This window comes from Telmatherina bonti, assembly GCF_933228915.1.
Source record: "Telmatherina bonti genome assembly, chromosome: 4".
In the NCBI taxonomy this organism is placed as follows: Eukaryota; Metazoa; Chordata; class Actinopteri; order Atheriniformes; family Telmatherinidae; genus Telmatherina; species Telmatherina bonti.
In genome coordinates this window covers 32133286-32155649 of record NC_136622.1, presented here as the reverse complement: position 1 = coordinate 32155649, position 22364 = coordinate 32133286, and the positions used below count along the sequence as shown (strand labels likewise).

General features: G+C 41.4%; 1 protein-coding gene across 1 annotated transcript; it reads right to left on the bottom strand.

Moving 5' to 3' along the window:
- Positions 1-11394: 11394 nt before the first annotated feature.
- Positions 11395-20772, bottom strand: ptpn1 (protein tyrosine phosphatase non-receptor type 1). Its single transcript, XM_079239930.1, has 9 exons — positions 20572-20772; positions 19758-19848; positions 18937-19037; positions 17417-17515; positions 17162-17299; positions 16129-16338; positions 15820-15981; positions 15531-15691; positions 11395-13093 (listed from the first exon to the last, which is right to left on the bottom strand). Exons 1-9 carry the CDS (start codon positions 20626-20628, stop codon positions 12796-12798), a joined length of 1317 nt encoding a protein of 438 aa, XP_079096056.1. The 5' UTR covers positions 20629-20772; the 3' UTR covers positions 11395-12795.
- Positions 20773-22364: the final 1592 nt, after the last annotated feature.

The following is a 22364-nucleotide window of genomic DNA, read 5'->3' as shown; positions in this document are numbered from 1 at the left end:
CCTCCACCCTGATCTCAACCATCAATTTGTGGTGGAGGTTGATGCTTCAGATGTCGGCGTTGGAGCTGTCTTGTCCCAACGATCCCCAGAGTCTCAGAAGTTACATCCTTGTGCCTTTTTCTCTCGACGTCTAACACCAGCAGAGCAGAACTACCATGTCGGTGATAGGGAACTCTTAGCCATCAAACTCGCCCTGGAGCAGTGGCGCCATTGGTTGGAGGGATCCAAAGTGCCATTCCTCATCTGGACTGACCATAAGAACCTGGAATACCTACAGTCTGCTAGACAAATGAATCCCCGACAGGCCCGTTGGTCTCTTTTCTTCAATCGATTCCACTTCACGCTGTCATACAGACCTGGGTCCAAAAACCAGAAACCGGACTCTCTCGCTCGCCAATTTCCACCCAAGACTGCAGTTTCACCTGATACCATCTTACCTGCAACCTGTGTTGTAGCCGCTGTTTCCTGGAAGGTGGAGGACAGGGTTAGAGAGGCCCAACAGCAACAGCCTGACCCTGGCACAGGTCCCCGTAACCGCCTTTATGTCCCCAATTCTGTACGTTCCCAAGTCCTCCAGTGGGGACATTCCTCCCGCCTAGCATGCCACCCTGGTTCTGTGCGAACACTTTCTTTTCTGAGACGCAGATTCTGGTGGCCCACAATGGATAAAGATGTCCGGGAGTTTGTTGCAGCCTGTACGACGTGTGCACGCAGTAAGTCATCGCATCAGCCACCTGCGGGATTTCTTCGTCCATTACCTGTTCCAAGCAGACCCTGGTCGCACATTGCTCTGGACTTCGTCACTGGTCTTCCAGCCTCAAGAGGTAACACCACCATCCTCACAGTTGTTAATCGCTTTTCCAAAGCTGTTCACTTTATTGCCCTTCCCAAACTTCCTACTGCCAAGGAGACAGCCAACTTACTTGTTCATCATGTCTTTCGGCTCCATGGTCTGCCCACAGACATAGTATCAGACAGAGGACCCCAATTTACATCCCAGGTATGGAAGTCGTTTTGTCACTCACTCGGGGCCACTGAGCCTGTCGTCTGGTTTCCATCCCCAGACCAATGGCCAGGCTGAGAGGTCTAATCAGGATCTGGAAACTGCCCTGAGATGTGTGGCTGAGTCCAACCCCTCCTCCTGGTGTGACCATCTGGACTGGGTAGAGTATGCTCACAACTCCCTTACCTCTTCTGCTTCAGGCTTATCACCTTTCGAATGCTCCCTGGGATATCAGCCGCCCCTGTTTCCAGCACAGGAGGTGGAGGTTTCTGTGCCGTCGGTCCAGCTACACATCCGCCGCTGCCGACGGATTTGGAGGAAGGCTCGAACTGCGCTCCTTCATGCCTCCATACGTACCCGCCGCATGGCGGATCGTCATCGGACTCCTGGACCCCATTACGCACCTGGCCAAAAGGTTTGGTTATCAGCAACGAACATTCCATTGCGTACTGATGCCAAGAAGTTGGCCCCCTGCTTTTTGGGTCCTTTTGAGGTTGAGCGGATCATTAATCCCACCGTGATCAAACTGAAACTCCCCAGTTCCATGAGAGTCCACCCTTCTTTCCATGTCTCCCAACTCAAGCCTGTTTCCTCTAGTCCTCTCGTCCCTCCTTCCAGACCCCCTCCTCCCGCCCGGCTTGTGGCGGGTCGCCCTGCCTATTCTGTCCGGCGTCTCCTGGATGTGCGGCGTCGGGGTCGTGGCTTCCAGTTTCTGGTGGACTGGGAGGGGTATGGTCCTGAGGAGCGTGCCTGGGTTCCGCGCTCATTTATTCTGGATGCCTCCCTGGTCCGGGATTTTCGTCGTGCTCATCCGGAGAAGTTTCGGTCGCCCGGTGGCTCCCGTGGAGGGGGGGGTACTGTTGTGGTTCCTGCTCTGACCTGTGCTGCAGTGGGTGTGCCTGTTTCCCTGGCAATCAAGTCCACACCAGGTTCTCATCGGGTAATCAGCAGCAAGATAAAAGGCCAGCTCAGTTCACCAGTCATCGCCTGATTGTTGTTTCATCTGTGGTAACAGCTCTCGGCCATTGCAGCATTTCTGCTTAAGAATTTAAACTGCTTGTTTCACAACTTGCTGTTCTGTCACCAGTGCATGATTCTTGCCTGCCTGCCCGCCAACCTGCCATTCTGCCCAGGAGAACAATAAACCTGTCCTAGTATCCACATCCAATCTGCACTTGGGTCCTTGTTTGTCCTACACTACAACAAAAACTCTTTGAAAAGTCTGTTCGGAACGACAATTTTAATACTTTACAGTTCATAAAATCACTAAAGATTCTGTCATTATCTTTGGTTTTTAGTTTTGTTTTTTTGTAGTTCTTGATTGGTTTCTGTTTTTTTATTCAGTTGTTAGCTTTTGTTTTTTAGTTAGCTTTCTTTTCCTACTCACATCACACCGGACTCTCATTGTTAATAGTCACAAATGCTTATTTGTCAATTCTCCCCCAGTAATTACGCGCCAAGGTTTCCATGTTCGGTGCCAGATTATTCTTGCGTTGCATGGTCTATGTGCGTCATTGCAGCTTCAATAAGATTAGTCAGTCAGTCATAAGTTTTTGGGAGTTTTGCTTTCATTCTTTATTCATCCTGCCTGTGAAATGCTTATTTGACAATAAAATCTTGTGCTAATTGTCACCTGCCTGCCTCTCGTCTCGCAGCCCTGGATATGAGCCCAGCTCCTCATCTCACTTCACTAACAGACAGATTCAGAGAAACCCGAGACCTCTCTGTATGCAGAGGACAAGATGAAAATCAGAACTGGATCTTCAGGCCCCTCGGGTAGCACCGCTCTAAAAGCACACACACTTCTGTCATGGAAGCTACTGTATAGCTTCAGGAACATGTCCATAAATTGTCTGTGAACAAAGTTCATCGAGCTATCCATAAATTCAGTTTATTAAAGAAACGTAAATATAAAAAAAAAACTAGAAGAGATGCACTTGCTCCCATTCAGATGGGATCTTTTCCAGACAAGGTTTTGGATATTCCCACCAGACAGTCTTTGTACGAGAGGAGTCTGGGTGCTGGACTGACCTATCTGCATTCCAGGTCTTTCCTCTTGTGAAAATATTTGACCCATCATGTGAAGAAAAGTAAGAAGACTGACATAAGAATGGGACAAAATGCCTTTTGTTAGACATGCAGCCATTAGTTTCCTCAGTTCCTTAACGTTTACTGACTGATGCTAAAAGAAGGCATGGAAGACAATAGTAAACGTGACGCCGTCTTCATTTTTAGAAGTCTTGCAGAATTAAAGTTGAACTAATATTCACGGAAAAGCAAAAAGTCTCAGACATTTTTGTTTTCTAGGTTCTACAAATTGCATAAAACAAAATTTTGTTGACAAGTTTTTCTTACAAAATAGTTTAAGTCATATAGTATTAAAGAGAAAGAAAAGTGTCTCTGTACATGTCTGTAGAAGTAAAATATTCTATGTGAAAAAACGTGGAATTGTTTTTAATAGTTCATTTATCAGAGCAGGGATCCCCAATCCTGGTCCTGGAGCGCCGGTGTCCGGCGGGTTTTCCATGTGTAATTAGCAGACGTGCAGAGCTTGTCTGAGTCTGAGTCAGGTGTGTTCCAGAAGGAACAACCTGCAGGACACCGGTTCTTCATGACCAGGGTCGGGGATCCCTGCATCAAAGGGTTAAATGCACTGAGTTGCAGCCATGTGATTGGCTGGTCAGATATTTGGATTCCCAAGCAAAAGAACAGGTGTACCTAACAAAGTGTTAAAGGAGAAGGAAAGCATCAAATACTGTCTTTATCAGCAGAAACTCATAACAAAAAGTAATTTTTCAAAAACAAATTTTTTTAATTTTTTTTTTTTTTTTTTAGATTTTAAAAAAGTTTGCAACGTTTACTTCTGGGCTGCGTGAACTTTTCTTCTGTTATCAGTCACCTTTGGGAGTTAAGGGGGCGACAAACTTCCCCAATTTCAGCTGAAATTAGGATCTGACCTCCTGTCTCTATTTTTTCTCTAAAGTTGTACTTTTTTAAAGAATCTGTGGCTCGTCTGCACTGCAGGCAGTTTAGTGTGACTCCCTCAATGAGCTGGTTGTGGTTTGGCATCGTGTGTCTGAAATGAGTACGATTTTCTTGTTAAAAAGACACCACCTGGATAACAGCACTATTGCTCCATAACCTCCGTAAGCTGGTAAGCATTACTAGTTGAAGTTAGCAATACCATGCACACGTCTGTTAATTTAAGGCCTTCATAGCTTGAAGATCCTGGCCATTTATTTATCTGTCCAATTTTGTGCCTTAACTACATTTTTCTTTGAATATTTAATGAAAAATTGTGCTGTAGATGCTGAAGTTCCCACATTCATTGCAGTTCAGAGTTCAAGTTACTCCAGAGTTACTCAAGTAGCCACGCCCGTGTCATCCTTTTAGTTCTATTTGAAACAGAGAAGTAAAATCCAAGTACAGATGATTTTAACCCTCTGATTTTTCTTGTTTTATTCCAGATACCTTGCCAAGTGAAAGGCACCCCGGATATCCGGCCCATGGGTTGTAACGGGAAGCCAGACTGCCTGAGATACGGTAAACCTAGAACATGATCTGTCTTTAAGTGAACCAAGATTTCAACATCTTGGTTCACTTCTGCTATTTTGCTTGCAGATGACTGTGAAAACACAAAACTGACGTGCACAAGTGACTTGCGGTCACTACACAGCAAGTGTCACTGCCCAGATCTTGTGTAACAGCTGGCCATCCTTACACAACAAATGTTGAGTTAATTAGCAGAGCATCATCTGTGCCTGAGTGGAGTTTGATGCGGAGCAAGGTGGAAGGATGCAGGAGATGTTCTAAAGCACACGTGTCAAACTGCAGTCCTGGAGGGCCGGTATCCTGCAGGTTTTTGTTGTCTCCATGCTTCCAACACACCTGATCATAAATAGGTTGACAAGAAGCTGCTGGATCCATTTGATTTGAATCATCTGTGTTGGTAGAGGGAAACAACAAATACCTGTTGGATACTGGCCCTTGAGGAGTGGAGTTTGACACCCCTGTTCTAAAGGCTCAACACTGCTTGTAAAATGTTCATTTGAAACGCTGAAGCTTGTTTCTATGTTTGTTTCGATGCAAACAATCATAAATTTAATCACTGTTAGAAAATAAATTCCTCTTCAGGTTAAAAATAAAATAATCCTTAAAGAATGACAACCCACCCCCACCCCTCCCCGTAATCTTCAGATTGTATTAAAAATTACGAGTTTACATTTTCAGCCACTTTCTGTTATAATTTGACAATATTAAGATGAACGTTTATCTTTAAAACCCTTCAAGGTTTACAACAAGAGACATAAATGGCAATTTTGTGTTTGCATTTTTTTCTCGGAGCAATAACACTAAGAATCAGGGGTTTTTAATCCCTTCATATTAATATTAGAATATTTATAATAAAATAAATACATGGAGAAATCATGGAAAAACAAAAAAAGATTGAAACAACAAAGTACAATTTAATATGGCATAAATTAAGAACAATAATTAAATTATTAATAAATAAATAGAAACAATGCATTAATAAGACTGAATAAATAAATTAATAAACTGATTAACTAGATATAAATTTAATCAAAAATTTAAAAAAAAGAAAGACTAGAAGAATTTTGATGCAAATTTGAGACACCAGGTGTTAAGGGGTTAACAAGTTGGTGAGATAATGATTGATAATAGTCAAAATAGAAATAAATTTAATAAGATCACAATAATAATAATAATAATAATGATAATAATAATAATAATAATAATAATAATAATAATAATAAACCTTTACTTTGAGTATCACACATCCAAACCAAGTGGCAGAGCAGATTCAGGCAGAGTTTCAGTGAGAGTCAGAGAGTCAGTGGTTAAACAGTGTTAGTTTGTGTCTGTCAGATGATTGAATTTATTTCTAACCAAAAATGTTTTGCAGTGTAGTTTAAATCTGATCTCTCTCCTTTTTTGTTTTCATCATTATCAACATTTATTTATATTTCAGCTTGTTCTGTGCAGCACCACCGCAAGCGGAATAAATGTCTGGCTGCTGCGTTGTACCAAACAAATGTGTTTTGTAATGCTCACCTTGCTTGGTTATGGTGGCGTTAATGTACAAATTTATGCTGGATCTGACACAGGAAGACTGAGACTAAGGCAAAAGAGAAGAAACATAGAACAGAGTGAGAGCAACAGCAACAAGTGAAACAAAGACGCCAGACAATCAGCTGCTTCCCCTGAAACAGAGGTGTATAAAGTTGAAGTAGAAAGTAGAAAGTAGAAGTCCTGTCTGGCAGCTGTTCCAACCAGTAACTAAAGCAGGTGAAATTAATTTGCTCCACTGCAAGGTACATGAAAGACCTGTTCTAAATGCATCGGTACATCCAAAAACATGGCAGGACTTCTACTTTATTTCTATTTCTACTTCTACTTCATACACCTCAGCTCTGGAAAGGCACGTAAGAGAAAACAACCATAATCAGATGCAAGAATGCAAAGCAAACAATCAGCAGGAGCACCTAGGGAAAGACAAACTTGGAATATAATAAATAGGAAGTTAACAAATAGTTTGTAGAGAATAAATTCTAACTGGCAACGTGAGGTGAACCACAGTAGGCCCATGAGGAAGGCCATCAACCCCCAGCTTCTCCCCAAAATATGACTGCTCTCTAGGAAATCTGCTAGAAATAGGTCAAATGTAAAGCTTAAATTGATGATTAATAGATTAAAGTTTATTATGAACGTTTGCTGGAAGATCAACTTGTATGTAAAATGTATTTCTCCATGTTTAATGTAAAACTGTAGCTGTCTGATAATGTGGCTGAGTAAAAAGCAAAGCTGTTTCCAAGCTGTAATGGAGCCTTAAAGCATGAAAGCACATTAACACTTTGTAAAAACTGTTTGCTTAGAGAGAAAACATTATTAGGATAGTTTTTATTATAGAACGGGTTGACCGAAGCCAGCTCCTCCGAAGGCCTTTTTCCTAGAATATAACCCTCATTACATGAAAAAAGAAGACTTCCTCCAAGTCCTTTGAGGTGCCAAAGATTTATCAAGATTGAAAGTTTAACTCACTACACCGTTCCTCAAAGCTCAGCTCCAAAACTTTCCTAGATTACCATACTTGCGATTTAATGTGCAGTAGAACCAACATCCTGTTTTATGTTGACTGCGAGGCCATAAAATATTATGAATATTATGGAAGTGAAAATTTACCTCGTGCTGCCCAATAATGTCAAGAAAACTGTCAAGCATCAGGATGATTGTCATAAGTTATGTTAACCTCATAAAGGATTTATGAGCATCTTTCATTTATTGGGGGCCAAAATATGCAGCTGGCAATGACTCTATGTAGATTAATATGGGCACGGTTATGAAATAAAACCAGGATTGAGACTGTGGGAACATTGTTTCCATCTAATTTTGTGACTGTATGCAAGAGCCTGTGGGAGAATATTTTTAAGATGACACAGATTTGAATGTGATTTACTGTAGCAGAAAGAACATACAGTAAAATTTCAGCTGTACGCTCATAACATCACAGACGGCAGCTTGGAATGATGGTAGTGATGTGGAGGCTTTGACATGTACAGATTACTCAACAGGAAGCAGGGTGTGTTGATGCGGGTGGCATCCGTGAAGATATTCACACCCCCACAAGTTAAAAAATGTGACCATCCTCACGTTCAGTGAGCTTTACCCTTCACCTAATTACTACCTCTGGTTAGATCAAACACACTTCTCTGATTTTGCACCACATCAATAAATCAAGCTCTTAATCATCCCATCATAAGCAATGATTAGCAGACCTGAGTCTTTTGAAAACTTGACCAAAACGTCATCAACACGGCAAAAGAACATAATGTTGATATCTGCGGTTAAGCAGGGAGGCCAGCTTTGTTTACATGGGGACCATATGTCGACGTCAGCATCGTCGGTCCATGCGGTGTGCAGCCAGGATGCGACTGCTGTGAAAGGGGGAAACACCGTCTCCAACCTCTGAGTATTTACATCCTGACCTACATGCATGAACGTAGCTTTTGACAGGCGACGGCGTACGCTGCAGCTATGTGTTTGTGTGACGGTTGGTTTTTAACAGCAAGCAACCAGGGGGAAGGTGGCGGGTGCAGGAACAGGAAGTCCTCAAGAGTGAATGTCTCAACAAACATAACCAAAGACATCAGCCCCTGACAAGGAGGCTGGAGCTCAATGACAGCAACAACACGGTGATTTTCTATTTGTGTTACAGAAAAGAAATAAATCCAGCTGCTTGTTTTGCAGAAAAAAGGTCTGAAAGATCATCAGATTGTTCCTGTCTGGGTTACATGTTTGGTAGTTTTATGTGGCTCAGGTGGTCAAACTTTATTCACCGTGGTGATTCATGCATGCAACATTTTTCGCTCTTCGCGGCGAGCACATTCCTCTGCACAACGATGAGTCTCTTGGACTGGGAGAGCTTCTTATCAGTCGCTTCTTATCAGGAAGCGATAAACCCAACAAGCCAGGGATCACTGGGTTAGTCTTAGAGGGAATAGAACTGCACATTAAACATGAAGGAAAAGCTGGTTGGGAATAGAAGAACAACTTGCAGTCAGATTTGCCTCTGAAACAGCTGAAAAAAACCTTTACAATCTGAGTAAAGGTGTTGATTACTTTTTATCACAGGTTGATACCGACAGTTGAGCTCATCCGCTGATTTTTTACAGTGTTGAAATGAAAAGGCATGAAGAGACACGGTGCAGCTGACGACATGCCAACAGGCTTCAGTTTGTTGAGTTTCCATTGTACAGCACTGCAGCGAGTTGACTCAGACTCTGCAGAGTCACACTTGGAAAGACCTGACTCTCCTCGTATTCAGGAATTTCCTGATCCCTGAAGGCCTTCCAGTGAAAATCATCTACAGGCTACTAGCAGGCTTACAGGCAACGATGGGCCCACCCCCTCACACACTGGGCCAGCAACTGGGAAGTTCCAGGTTAATAACTAAACTGAGGACACAAGCAGGGCAGGGCAGATGTCCCGACTGAATGTGGACTCAGCATTTGTACGTACAGCCGGAGTCGGGAGCCGGTGGAGACTAACTCAAAGTGCATGCAGAGAAATTTCTCCAAGCCATGTTTGTGTTTTCGAAAATGTCACATACATTCACATGTGTAGGCCTGCTAGATGACATACATAGATTCAAACCTTCAAAAAATTTCACTTTTACCATCTTTACATTCTCATATTTAGAAAATATGGGCGCTTCTTTTGAACCACAAGCCACATGAATCAGGACATCTTCGTCACTTGAGGAGTTTCAGTAGAAACAACTGCGGCTTTGAAGTGACTTCCGGTTGCTGGTCACACCTTGATTGTAGTTTTCAGAAGCATGTTCTGTCTTGCTTCTAGGCTTGACGTCAGCACAACGTTAGTTGGGAGTGCTATTACTCACTTGGCTTGAGCTACATTCTTGTACAGCACGTACCAGTGCCTCCTTCTTATTTCCCAAACAGGAAGTTCTAGCCAAGACTCTTGCCAAATCATCTGCACTACACCCGTGTGGTGGTGTTTTTTTTTTTTTGTGTGTGTTTTGTTTTTTGAAGCAACACATGTGTCTCCAGACATGTTCATCCTTCTTTTAGAGTTCAATGATCCACAATGTAAAGTCTTTTAAACGAGCATTAACCCAGTAGTTTGGAAATCAAACCTACATGTGTTTGTTTATACAAACTTTGTAAGAAAAAAAAGTGTTGCTCAGTATTGGCTGTTTTAAGAGAAGCCAGAATAAATATTGGAACTTAAAGTCCAGATTTAGAGAGCAAGGGGCATTTCCAGCCATGTAGATTAGAACAAAAAGACATCTGTAGAATGCAGCATCGTTATAAGCTTTAAATCTGAAAGTAGTGCATGTTAAAGTAATAAAGCTAATATTGTTGAACTGCTTCCCAATAAACATTAAAAAAAAAAAAACCTGATGTGTAAAGCCAGATAGAATAGAGAAAACAGGAAAGAGTGGGCTGCTACAGAATGCAGAAGCTTAATGTTCACTTGAAGCCACACAGCGCCTCCTTGTGGTATTTTCCCAACATTACACCCCAGATTGGGAATTCTTAGAAACCCATAAAACTATCCTAGAACCAGCCTGAACTCGTCTCATCTCACACATTCTTGCTCAATTAGCCCCCAAAAGTAAATGTAAAGTGCCTCGACTCTTACTTCAGTTGGAAAGCTGCGTTGCAGGAGGTGGCACTCATGCATAATAACCCTTCTGTGATGTGGAAATGTGCTTATCGCATGGCAAAATCTAGCCTTAGAGAGTATTCACAAACCAGTTTGACACACCAACCTGCCTGTGTGGGTTTGTTTGCCATCCCCACCTTTTAGTTCACTGGTAAAGCTTGCTTCCAGGCTTCGGTGTTCTCGAAAGTAGCTGCGATCTCGCCTGAAAAAGTAGCTTTCTGATTTAGATTATACATACAGTAGTTACACATGAGCTTCCCGAGATCAGCTTATAGTAAGCAGGATTTATTAATGAAGCCCTTCATGTTAATATCTGTAATAAAATCAAACATCCAGACACACTGAATTGTTGCAAGTTGCAGAAAACCACCAGTTTGATTAATTTGATTAATCTGATTATCTCATCTCGTCTAAGATAGAAAGGTCTGACTTCTGGCCGATCTGGTGAGATAAAAATACAATATGACCTTTTTATTTACCCTTTAATATTCACATTAAGAAAAAGGCCAGGAAAAAATGCTTTTCTGTATTTTTCTAGTTTTGTATAAAATTAATTAGAATAAGTGTTTTGTAGCAAATAAATGATTTAAGTTTATAATAACATGAAAGTGAAATGGGCAAAATTTGAAACAGTAGTTTAGTTTGGATTTAACATACGCAAAAACCAACAGGTTGACGTGGCTCAGGCAGGCTAATTTCCACTATTATTCAAAGAAATTCATCATAGTCATTTCAAGTTTACCTCTGCCAGGTGGCAGACCAGGAACTTAGAGGGTTAAAAGAAGAATTAAATACTCAACTCTGTTCTATAAACCAGAACAGAATTTTTTTCTTTATTTCAAAAGGAAAACAAATTTAAAATAAAAGAAAACATTTTTTCAAGCTCAGCAGAAGTATAGAAAAACCAGGAAAACTTGGTGCATTCGCTGCACGTGTTGAGTTTTCATGTTACCAGAGCAGAAAAACAACTCAGCACACTTAAACCTGATTTGAAAAAAAAAAAAAAAAAAAAATATATATATATATATATATATATATATATATATATATATATTTTATAAATTCAATAAATTCAATAAGGGTTGTGTCCCCGGAGGGGACATTCATACATTCTAAAGAAAAGGTACAGCTGTCAGACAAAGTCATGAACTTCGCCATATCCCAAAGGTAAACGAGTGGTAGCAGCTCAACTAATCTCTCTGCTGATTCACAACTGCAGCATGCTAAAAAACAAACAAACAGAAAAAACAGTCATACAAAACAAAACTACCAGCTCAGGGCCATACCATGATTTAATGGAGAATTAATACAGTGTATTGTTTCCATCCCTGTGCTGGTGTTGAATTTTTTTTCTTTTTTTTTTGGTTTGATCAAAATCCCTGCTCAGTCTCATAAAGGGTGACACACCGTTTTTTGTTTTTTTGTTTTTTTTTATTGCTGGCAAAGAGTTTGGTGTAAGCTACTTTGTCTCGGGTCATTTTCCTGGCAGTCGGGTTCATGACTGCGCAAACTGAACACCTTTCACATGCGTTATAGCAGGTATCAGCCGCCTTCCAGTTAGGTTAAGACAATTTATCTGCTGCGACTGAGGGCGGGAGTTAAAGTCGGCTGTTCTGACCTTTCACAAATATTGATTTGAGAACGGCAACTGACTGGCGGAGACGTGTCACCGCATCCCTGCACCGCTTCGTTTCACGTGTCACCGCCGAGCCACCCGCTCTGCATCTCACATCTGTGACTTATTGTAAATGTTGCATTAATATTTCCTCACTGAGCAGTTTCAACTCACGTACAAGTAGATAAGCAAATGTACAGATATGCTAAAACACACATACCATCATATGCTCAACCTGCCAAACACAAGGCGCCAGTGGGGACCGATGACTATCCAGTCCCCACACCTGAATGCATTTAGTGGGCACAAAGTTGCTTCCCTCCCAGTTTCACACACCTCCCCTTATTACTGGGTTGAAGATCCACCTTATGACGAAAGAACATAGTTTCTCCCTTAAAACAGCATGTTTACAGACCAGCTGGTCAAAAAAGAAAAGAAAGAAAAATCAGTATTCATGATTTCTTAATAAAAAAAAAAAATAAAAAAAAAGGGAAATTCTGATGGACACAAGACAAGGATACAAATGAAGAAAAAGGAAAAAAAACACATTCAGATGTCATTTTGGTAAATAATACAGGATCAACATCTAAAACGGGCAGAGAGAACGTTCATCCTGGTTCACGGACCAGCGGGGCTGATGCAGAACTCTCCTCCTTTACAGACCAATGTGCGTTCTATGTTTAGTCTCTGTTGAAGTCAGCACACACGTTTGGGAAGTGGCACCTGGAAAACTGAGGCCCTGAGCATCAAAAATGGCATACGGAAGGAAAGTTTGGGTGGGTGATGAGGGGCGACCGACCACCGCTCGCACTGCATTCATTAAATCATAACGGATGAACCTGAATCTGCTGAATAATGAACAATCCACTCACCTACAGAGTCAAAAGCAGGCTGACTGGCCCGCCAAGTCCACTTTGCAACGTCAGTGGAGAAACAGGAAATAAAAGAAAAGGAAGAGGAAGGATAAACATCAGTGGAAACAGGCTCGATAACAGACGTAAGCACTGAGAGCCAGCGCGGTGCACAGGCACACGTTGGTTAGTAGGGGGGACCAGGTCCCCGGCACAGGAGCGCTTTCCTTTGGCTGCTCTGCTGCCTCAGGCAGCTCCAGCTCCTCCACCTCTTCCTGCTGCTGCTGCTGGGATTTGTTCAGAGCTTCAGAGGTAAGATCCTGGATTCCCACGTTCCCATCCAACTGATCAGCCCTGTCAGGCGGAGGCTGATGAGCAGCTATGTTCCTCTTTCGCAGCTCTGTGTCCTGTGAGGACCTGAAAGAGAAAATGATGTCAGAGTAAAGAAGAGTAAAGCTCGCTGGAGCGGTTTGTTATGCTTCACAGAGCATGAGAGGAATGGTTGTAGTTCAGTCTCTCTTCTGTAACCAGCAGAGACACACGATCACAGCCTGCTGGAACACAGTCATTTAGTTTGTTGTTCAATCCGCTCAGACGCAGTTTAACAAAACTTCCTTAGAATGGATCCCATACTGAACTTAGCTGCAGCTACTTTCAGTTATCTATCAATGAGGCTTAGTCCAGTTCAGACTCGTGCTGTGGTGAAAGTGAGAACAACTGAAGGTTTACATAACCGTGTCTGCAGTGAGGATGCCTGAAGGCGTTCAGTCTTACAGGAGGACCAGGCAGGAACTGCTAGTGTGAGTACAGGCGAGTAAGAACTGCAGGTCTTAAATGAACCACAGAAGCATGTGGTTAACTCTGATGCTGGCACCGTTTGGTCCGTTTCCACGGATTGTCCGGCATTTGGACCCTGGTGGAGACCACAGAAGGTAACGCAGACTGAGACTGCTTGCAAATGAACTCTGGTCCGGTGCGTTGACGGTGACGTTGTTTACATGACGCCAGAATCAGATAACTGGGATTAATCCGAACGTTTTAAAAATCGGATCTACAGTCATTTCTGAAAAGTTCATAAAATCCACAGAACAGATTCTAAAACCTGCTGATGGTTTACAAACCGCAGAGATCCGACCCAGAATACGTCTGATAGGATCCGAGGATTTAACCTGCAGAACTCTGAGATCCACAGACTCAGGCCAACCAGTCCAGGCCAGAGTCCAGGCGAGACTCCAGGCGAGACTCCAGACCAGAGTCCAGACCAGAGTCAAGGCCAGACTCCAGGCCAGACTCCAGGCCAGACTCCAGGCCAGAGTCCAGGCCAGAGTCCAGGCCAGACTCCAGGCCAGACTCCAGGCCAGAGTCCAGGCCAGAGTCCAGGCCAGACTCCAGGCCAGAGTCCAGGCCAGAGTCCAGGCCAGACTCCAGGCCAGAGTCCAGGCCAGACTCCAGGCCAGAGTCCAGGCCAGAGTCCAGGCCAGAGTCAAGATCAGACTCCAGGCCAGACTCCAGGCCAGACTCCAGGCCAGACTCCAGGCCAGACTCCAGGCCAGAGTCCAGATCAGACTCCAGGCCAGAGTCCAGATCAGACTCCAGGCCAGACTCCAGGCCAGACTCCAGGCCAGACTCCAGGCCAGACTCCAGGCCAGAGTTCAGGCCAGAGTTCAGGCCAGACTCCAGGCCAGACTCCAGGCCAGACTCCAGGCCAGACTCCAGGCCAGAGTTCAGGCCAGAGTTCAGGCCAGAGTTCAGGCCAGAGTTCAGGCCAGAGTTCAGGCCAGACTCCAGGCCAGACTCCAGGCCAGACTCCAGGCCAGACTCCAGGCCAGACTCCAGGCCAGACTCCAGGCCAGACTCCAGGCCAGACTCCAGGCCAGAGTTCAGACTAAACATGGAGACGCAGCATTTAGCCGTCACGTCACGCTGTAAACAAGTGGAACAAACTTGCAGGGGGATTAAACCCTTACTGAATGTAGACACTTCATCCAGGTTAAAAGATTTTATTTCTCATGCGCCTGCATGAAATCTGCACGCTAACTTAACTAATCTTGCTCCTAATTATTTTTATTTATTAGTTTAGTGTGATTTTTGCTATTTTTATTGTCTCTTATGTTTCTCTGCACCATCTGTAAAGCTTTTAATCTTTTATGTAAAGCACGTTGAATTGTCTCGTACGTGAAAGGTGCCATAAAAAAAAACTGTCCTTGCCTTCAGCAGTTCTCGAACATTTCCATCCCAGAAATGAGAGTTATCTGATAAATAATATCAGACTTTGCTGTCTACATGACCACTTCAGGTATCGGACATCTCCAGAAATGGAGAAGCCAACGGGCTCGGTGAGAAAGCAAAGACCCATCCAGCCGATCAAAGACAGGAAGTAAGGTACAACAGAAACCTCGCTACCTCTCCTGAAGCCACAAGACTGAATAAATTTACTTTCCCCCCATTGTTTACGTGCAGTAAACAAGCCAGTTTCATTACTGGTCAACAATGAGCCAGATTTTCTTCTTAGTCTCCCTTTCAGGCAAATCCCACGCGACATGTTTGAGGCGGTTTGGTCCGTTTGAGTACAGTGCAGAGGAAGCAAACCCATTGAAGGTGTAAAAATGTTCGGAAGTCTCTTCCTAATCAAACCAGATCTGCCGGATTATCCTGATATAAACACACCAGAATATCTGCAGCGAAGCTCACACCTGACAGACTCAGTGTTTCAGGTCATCTGCTGCAGAATTTGTGCATTTTCCAGCAATTTTTCCAAAACAATCCTGAAACTTCTGTTGTTAACGCTTTTACAAACAGTTCTGCAGCCTGATGATGTCGAATGCATTTAAATAATCATGATTTGGATAATTACCCGAGACTGCAGACCTCCACCTGATGGATGAGCTCCACATTATCAGGGAAAAAGGAGGGCTCAGCTCTGCCATTGTGAGGGTCTCTCGGAGGAGGAAGAGGAGGGGGAGGGGTGAACTCAGGTGGGTCATCTTCCTCATTTGAAAGCTCTTTCCATGACTCCTTATGAGAAAATTGGTCTTTTTATGAAAAGGATCAACAGTTTTGCAAGTTCTTTTTGTTTTGCAACCAATTTTATCTGTAAAGTTTTAATCTGAAAGATAAAAAACTGGAACAGAGAAGGAACATACCTGCAGACTTGTGTCTCCCTTGATGTACTTTGCACCTTCGATGACAGCCAGGTAGGAGAAGCGAAGCTGATCTGCAGTCTGTATCAAGCCCATTCGATGGCGTCGCATCTCCAGCAGCACGTCACGAATACGCACAGAGGATGGGTCCTTACGAAGGGACATCTGCGTATGACCGTGTAAACATTCAGTACGTACTGCCTCGAGAGTTTTACCTTTCAATATTATCACAAGAATGGCCTGCGTTTCCTGTGCAAAGTAAAAATCACAGGAAGGAAACGTTCATCATGGATAGCAGTGTTCCGTACGAACCAGCAAAAGGCAGGTGTCCACGAGACAAAAGGTCCCAGAGCGTCCGATGCCAGCACTGCAATGCACCACCACCGGTCCCTGGTCTGAACTCAGACAACCCGATTCTCGCACCTTGAAGAGGAAGTTAAGGAAGGAGGCCGGGGACTCCGGTACCCCGAAGTCAGGCCAGGTGGTGTAGTGAAAGTGTAAAATTTCACGTGTCTCCTGAGTCTGTAGGAAGGAGAAAAAAGTGAGAAATACATGAGTCATAAAAGAGGCAACAACTGTGAAAAGAATTAAAAAAAAAAAAAACCTGAGAATCAGAAGTTGATCCTGCTGGAGAAAGGAGAAATGAAAGGCGTCGTATTTGATGTCTCAGATCTGTATTCATGACAAAGTAAACTAGTAGAGATGATTCATTTTGTAGGTTCACAGCGAAGCAGCCCAGCAGAAAGAATAAAAATCAGTAAATAATAATCTTGATATGCTGCTTTCACAGCCCCCCTATATACACACACACACACACACACCACCTGAACTGAGATAGCACTATTACTGAGGATAAACTAAAATTAAGGTTTAAAATATATATATATATATATATATATATATATATATATATAAACCTAAAACAGGATAAAAAAAATTAGATAAAATACATTAGAACATCAAAATATATAAAAATGCAACTCAAAGCTGAATAAAAAATATTAATTCTAAATTAAGATGGAAATAAATGTTAATTTAAATTTAAAAAAAAAAAAAAAAAAAAAAAAAAACAGGTAAAAAAAAAAAGTGCATGACATGCAGCTTTAGTCATTTATGGCACCCAGCTAAGAAATAAATACATACTGAATGAATGAATAAATAAATAAAGGGAAGACTGAGTGCTTATCTATTAATAAGGAACCATCTGAGTTATTGTTATTGCTTGTTTCACATGTTTTCGTCAGGTCTCCCTTCAAAACAAGATCCTGTAATCTCAATGTTTCATTAAACAAGAAGAAATCACATATTTAAAAAAAAAAAAAAAGAAAAAGAAAAAGCAACTTACAGACAGGTTTTCCAACTCCAGCTGACGGACTGTGTAGTAAGATTTGATGTCCTCTGAAACAAGGGTAAGCTTGAAATTGGTATCTTCAAACACGGCATCTTTCTCCTCCCTCTGTGGCCAGTACTGGGCGCATTTAACCTAAAACCCAAGGAAGGTTGTGTTATTACAACGCAAAATGTAAAAGAAAAGGGCGGTGAGATTAATAAAGCGTGATGACACAGTGTTGCATTCAGAGGAAAGGGAAGCGGTGCTTACAGATCCTTTCTCTATGACTCTGTTCAGCATTACTACACCACGGCTCCTCTGCTCCCACACCATCTCCCAGAAATGGCCACATGTACTTGGAAGGGGTCCCTTCAAAGGAATGACAACAGAGTTATCATTCAACAGAGAGGGGCGGCTGTAGCTCAGGAGGAAGAGCAGTTGTCCTTCAGCTGGTAAGTTGGGGGATCGATTCCCCTGAAACGCCGAAGTGTCCTAGGGCAAGACACTGAACCCCAAACTGCCCCCCGATGTGCCTATCGGGGTATGAGTGTGTGTGCGAATGGGTGAATGTGACAAGTAGTGTAAAGCGCTTTGAGTGGTCTGCATGACTAGAAAAGCGCTATAGAAGTACAAGTCCATTTACCATTTATTTAAAGGCTTTTTTTCTTCATATTAAAAACATAATAAGAATAATACATCTCTTAAGAGATGCTCCAAACATACTTTGTTATGTTTAAAAACAGTGATCTTATAGTAGTCCTAATATTGTCCTGAGAAGGATATATTTACAAATAAAAAGAGGCTGGAAATGCACATTAAACAATGACAAGTCATGTTACAGTACTGCTTGTTTAAAGGTAGAAATACAATATTATTAATAAGAAATGGTTTGTAGCAAACAGCAACCCTTCAGAGAGTCAAAATGCACGACCACCCCTGTCTAAAAACAAAATAGCATGGCCACTACAAGACCTCTGAGGGTGCTTTGTGGTATCTGGCACCAAGACGCTGGCAGGAGATCCTTTAAATCCCACGGATCAAGACTGGCTCCAGCTCAACCCCCACCAGTGTCTCTAGTTCATGGTTAATGAAGCAACCCGAAAGCCCTGCCACCTCTGAAATGCTGTGACCCAGTCAACTAGCCATGAAAAAACAGGCTTCCTCATTCAGCCACATGCAGAAAATGCAAACCAGAGCTGCTTTAACTCATGCACTGCAACCCTGCAACTTTCTAAACATGCTCCAGAAGAGCTGCTTGGAAGAATGTAGAGGTTGTAACGCCATTTTACTCCCTCGCTGTGTTTCCTCAAAATTGGTAAAATGAGTCTGTGTGTGATTACAACAGGGAATCTTCCAGAAAGTTTACAGTAAATGTGTGTTTTGACAACAATCTTTCCTGTTTGCCTGCAAGAGGCCTTCCCCCTTGCTCGTCAATATCACAAATACACCCAGTTATATATGCTATAAATAGGAATATGGAAATAGCTATGCTCTCCCCAGATGCCAACCAGATTTTCTAAACATTTCTAGTAGTCATCATGTATTAAAATTACTTTTTTTTTAACCATCTACTACATGCAACATTGTTCAAGTGTTTGAAACAAAGTGTTTCCACATTCTCCATAATAACTTTGAATTTGACTGGAAAATTTCCATCCCAGGAACTAAGTTTTTGTTAACCACATACTTCCATCCTGGTTGTGCACAAAAACAAAAATTGCTCTAAATCTTACAAAAAAAAACCAAAAACCTGTTTCTGTCAGAAGGTCTCTCGAGTGTGTTCGAGTTACCTGAGTGAGAATATAGTTCCTTTGGGCCTCTTCTACTGTAATTAGACTGGCGTTAATGTAGTCGTTCGTACCCAGCTGCAGGCATATTCTGCTGTGATCAACTGTGGGAAGGGGGGAAAAAAGATACGTGAAAACATACAGCACCAAAAATGAAAAGTTTGGAAACATTAACCATTAAAAATGGATGAGCAGATGTGTGTGTTTGTTTTAATGTGCAGTGACTCCCTCAAAATACATGAAAAAATAAAAATGCAACTCGCAGGCCTACAGAAAAAGAGTGGCTGAACAAGCTAAAGGCGTCATGATTCGGCTTTAACACTAAGTGGTGAACTGCATTGCATTAACAAGTTTCAGGTTCCTTGTTTTCACATCTTGTTATATGTGAATAAGAAAAACAGTAAGTATTTGCAACTTGGGCTGTCCAATTTGCATAGCCTATTCAGTGTGAAAAAGAGGAAACCCCCGAAAGGTTCAGCTGTTGGACTGTTTTTTTTTCTCTTTTATTAAATAAAACAATTCCTTCAATACTGCGTTTTAATGTCTCCAATTACTCCTACATGGGAATATATAGAAATGAAAGTTTAAAGCAGTGTTTCTGCACATAACTACATTTTTTGTGCTGATAAAATGCTAAGATATAGAAAGCATGCAATCGTCTGTGGTTTAACAACTTCTGCTACTTTTAACTTGATTATGTTAATGCACAAACACTAAGGTTAGACACCCACCGCACATGTGAGTGAAGCAGCAAGCAAGGTCTCTGAAATGTGATGAATTTATGTAGTTTTCAGGGTTAAAACTACTTGCAAAGAGTAACTTACATGGGCTGACATCTCGATAACGGTTCCGAGTCTTGTTTTCGGGTCTTTTGGAAAACTTGCAAGGGAGTTCACAAGACTGCTGGCGAATATCCTGCAAGAAAAGTAAAGAAAGTGATGCTTTATGTTTGCAACATGTTAAAGGTTGTTTGTGTGGTTGTTGTGATTGCAAAGACTCAAGAGAGGAAGAGATCTCACTTCCTAATCTGCATTCTGCAGAAATACAATCAAACAACTGTCTCCTTTCACTGATGGGACCATATTTTATAAAACTGTAAATGATGGTAATAAATTACTCAGTTCAATTCTTTATTATTATTAAACTTTATTTATATAGCGTCAAATCACGGCAATGCCATCTCAAGACGCTTTACAGAGAAAAAAAACAAAACAGTGAAAGCCGATTCATAATAGCCTATATGAGGAAACCAACAGATTGAGATGGAAAAATTATGATATAGTAAACGACTGGTCAGTAATTAATTACAATAGCTAAAATGATAATGAGGAAATGTTTAAGTCAAAGTAATCAGCAAGTATGTGTTCAGAAGGCTACATGGTATCAGACTGATGAAACGGCTCTGTGATGGGACGTGCTGCAGGCGTGAAATCCGGAGAAACACACGAATCATCGGATAGATCCGAGCAGCAAGAACATGGATCAAATTAATCAAATTCAAAGCTGATGTATGTCTTAAAAAACAATTATATATATGTTAATTTCATCTCATTGTGAATGGTCTTTTTCTAACTTAAAAAAAAAAAAAGACAGCTTAGCTTTCTATTCTTTCCACCTTGATCTACGGAGAGTTCCTACCTGATAAATGGCGTGCCAACTCCCGTTTTCATCCAATTCCAAAAACTCGGCTTCCATCGCTTACAGGCCAGCTGCCACTCTTCCTTCTCCCCACCCCGACACGGTTAACCACAGATCGATTAAAACAAATGGTGGTTAAACAGTTTTCTGTAGTAGCTGCCAACTGTTCGGCTGCTGTATTTGTCGGTACGGCTGAACAGGTTCCCGTCTCGGCCTGCTCTCAGCGGAAACATGCCGCCAGCTCCGCCTACGCGCGGTGCGTGTCGTCCTTGAGTGGCTAAAAAACAGCAGTGTATTTTTAAAGGACAACACGCTCATGTGTTGTTGTTTGTTTTTTTTTTGTTTTTTTTAGTATCAAACTGTGTTTTATAAGTCCTCTACAGATCCAAAATGTAACTCTGTTATTATTATTTTTTTATTTTTTTATATATATATATATATATATAATAATAGTCACTTTACCATTCCTAGAGCAGAAGCAGATATAGTTTGGCGAGGGCGTGCTGGATACATCTTTTTTTTATTCATTTTTTTTAAATTATTATTATTTAATTTAATTCAATTTAATTTTATGCTTTATTTCAACTCACAATATGCCTTACAGTTCATAGTGAATGACATTTCAACTATAGACATCATATGTACATAGACGCCGCATTGTATCACAGTCTTCGAGCTGACGTCTCCATCTTGGATGGGTCTTCAATGCATTTATTTGTAAGGTTTAGGTCCAATCACAACAATAATTTCACGAATTTCCCCTGATTTTTCTCAGTTTAGTTTGTTACAAATGACAGATATATTGTTATAATAATTATCATTGTAATTTTTTTTTTTAAAAATACAACAACGTGCTTTTATGCTAAAATATTTTTATATGCCATTTAACAAAGACATAAGATAACTACAATATAAGTAAATGTATAAATTAATTCCATACTAAACTGTTTGATTGTTTATTTATGCATTTGGATTTGTCTATCTTTTTTGTCTGGTCAAATGAATAATTATTCAACCTCGTGAAACGTGATACCACACCATCTGCTTTTAATATTACGCTGGTTATTGCAACCGTACAGACAACAAATAGAGACAAACAATTAAAGCCGGTAAAAACATTAATATGCTACCATGTAAAACTCTCTGTGAAGCATAAATGTCATATTTTTCCATATACGCCTCATAGGAGTCAAAGTTATCATTTGCATTTAGTAGGTTACTCTCTGCGTTAGCATTATTTATTAACTAGTTATGTAGAAAAGTGTTTTGTTTGTGTGTAATATATACGCGTTGTTCCACGGAAAACATTTATGTGGGGAAACTACGTTGATTCTGCAGCAAGACTCGAAAGCGGAGACCCATCCAATATGGCGGCGACGCTGGTTCGCCAGCGCTCAATGAGGCGTCTCTGTAAATATTATGTCTATGATTTCAACACTTAACAAAAGAACTCAATTGAGGAAAACAAACCCCCCAAAAAAGTCATTGTTTGTATTTAAGACATTATTATATCTTTTTTAAATTCTTAAAACAACAGAATAAAAAAATAGAATTTTGTTCAAGGGTTATTTTAAATAAAATGTTTAACCATGTTCAAAGGCATAGGATCTGAATTTAAAAGACAAGAGACTCCGACATTGTTTTGTATAGCTCAAGTATTGACTGATTTTCCTCTACTAATACTTTCAGGGATGTTGTGTAGTTTTTCATTTCAATTTTAAAACTGTTTATGTTGGGTATCATCACTTGCTCTCAGTATTTAACCACCTGTAAACATCTTTCCAAAACATAGT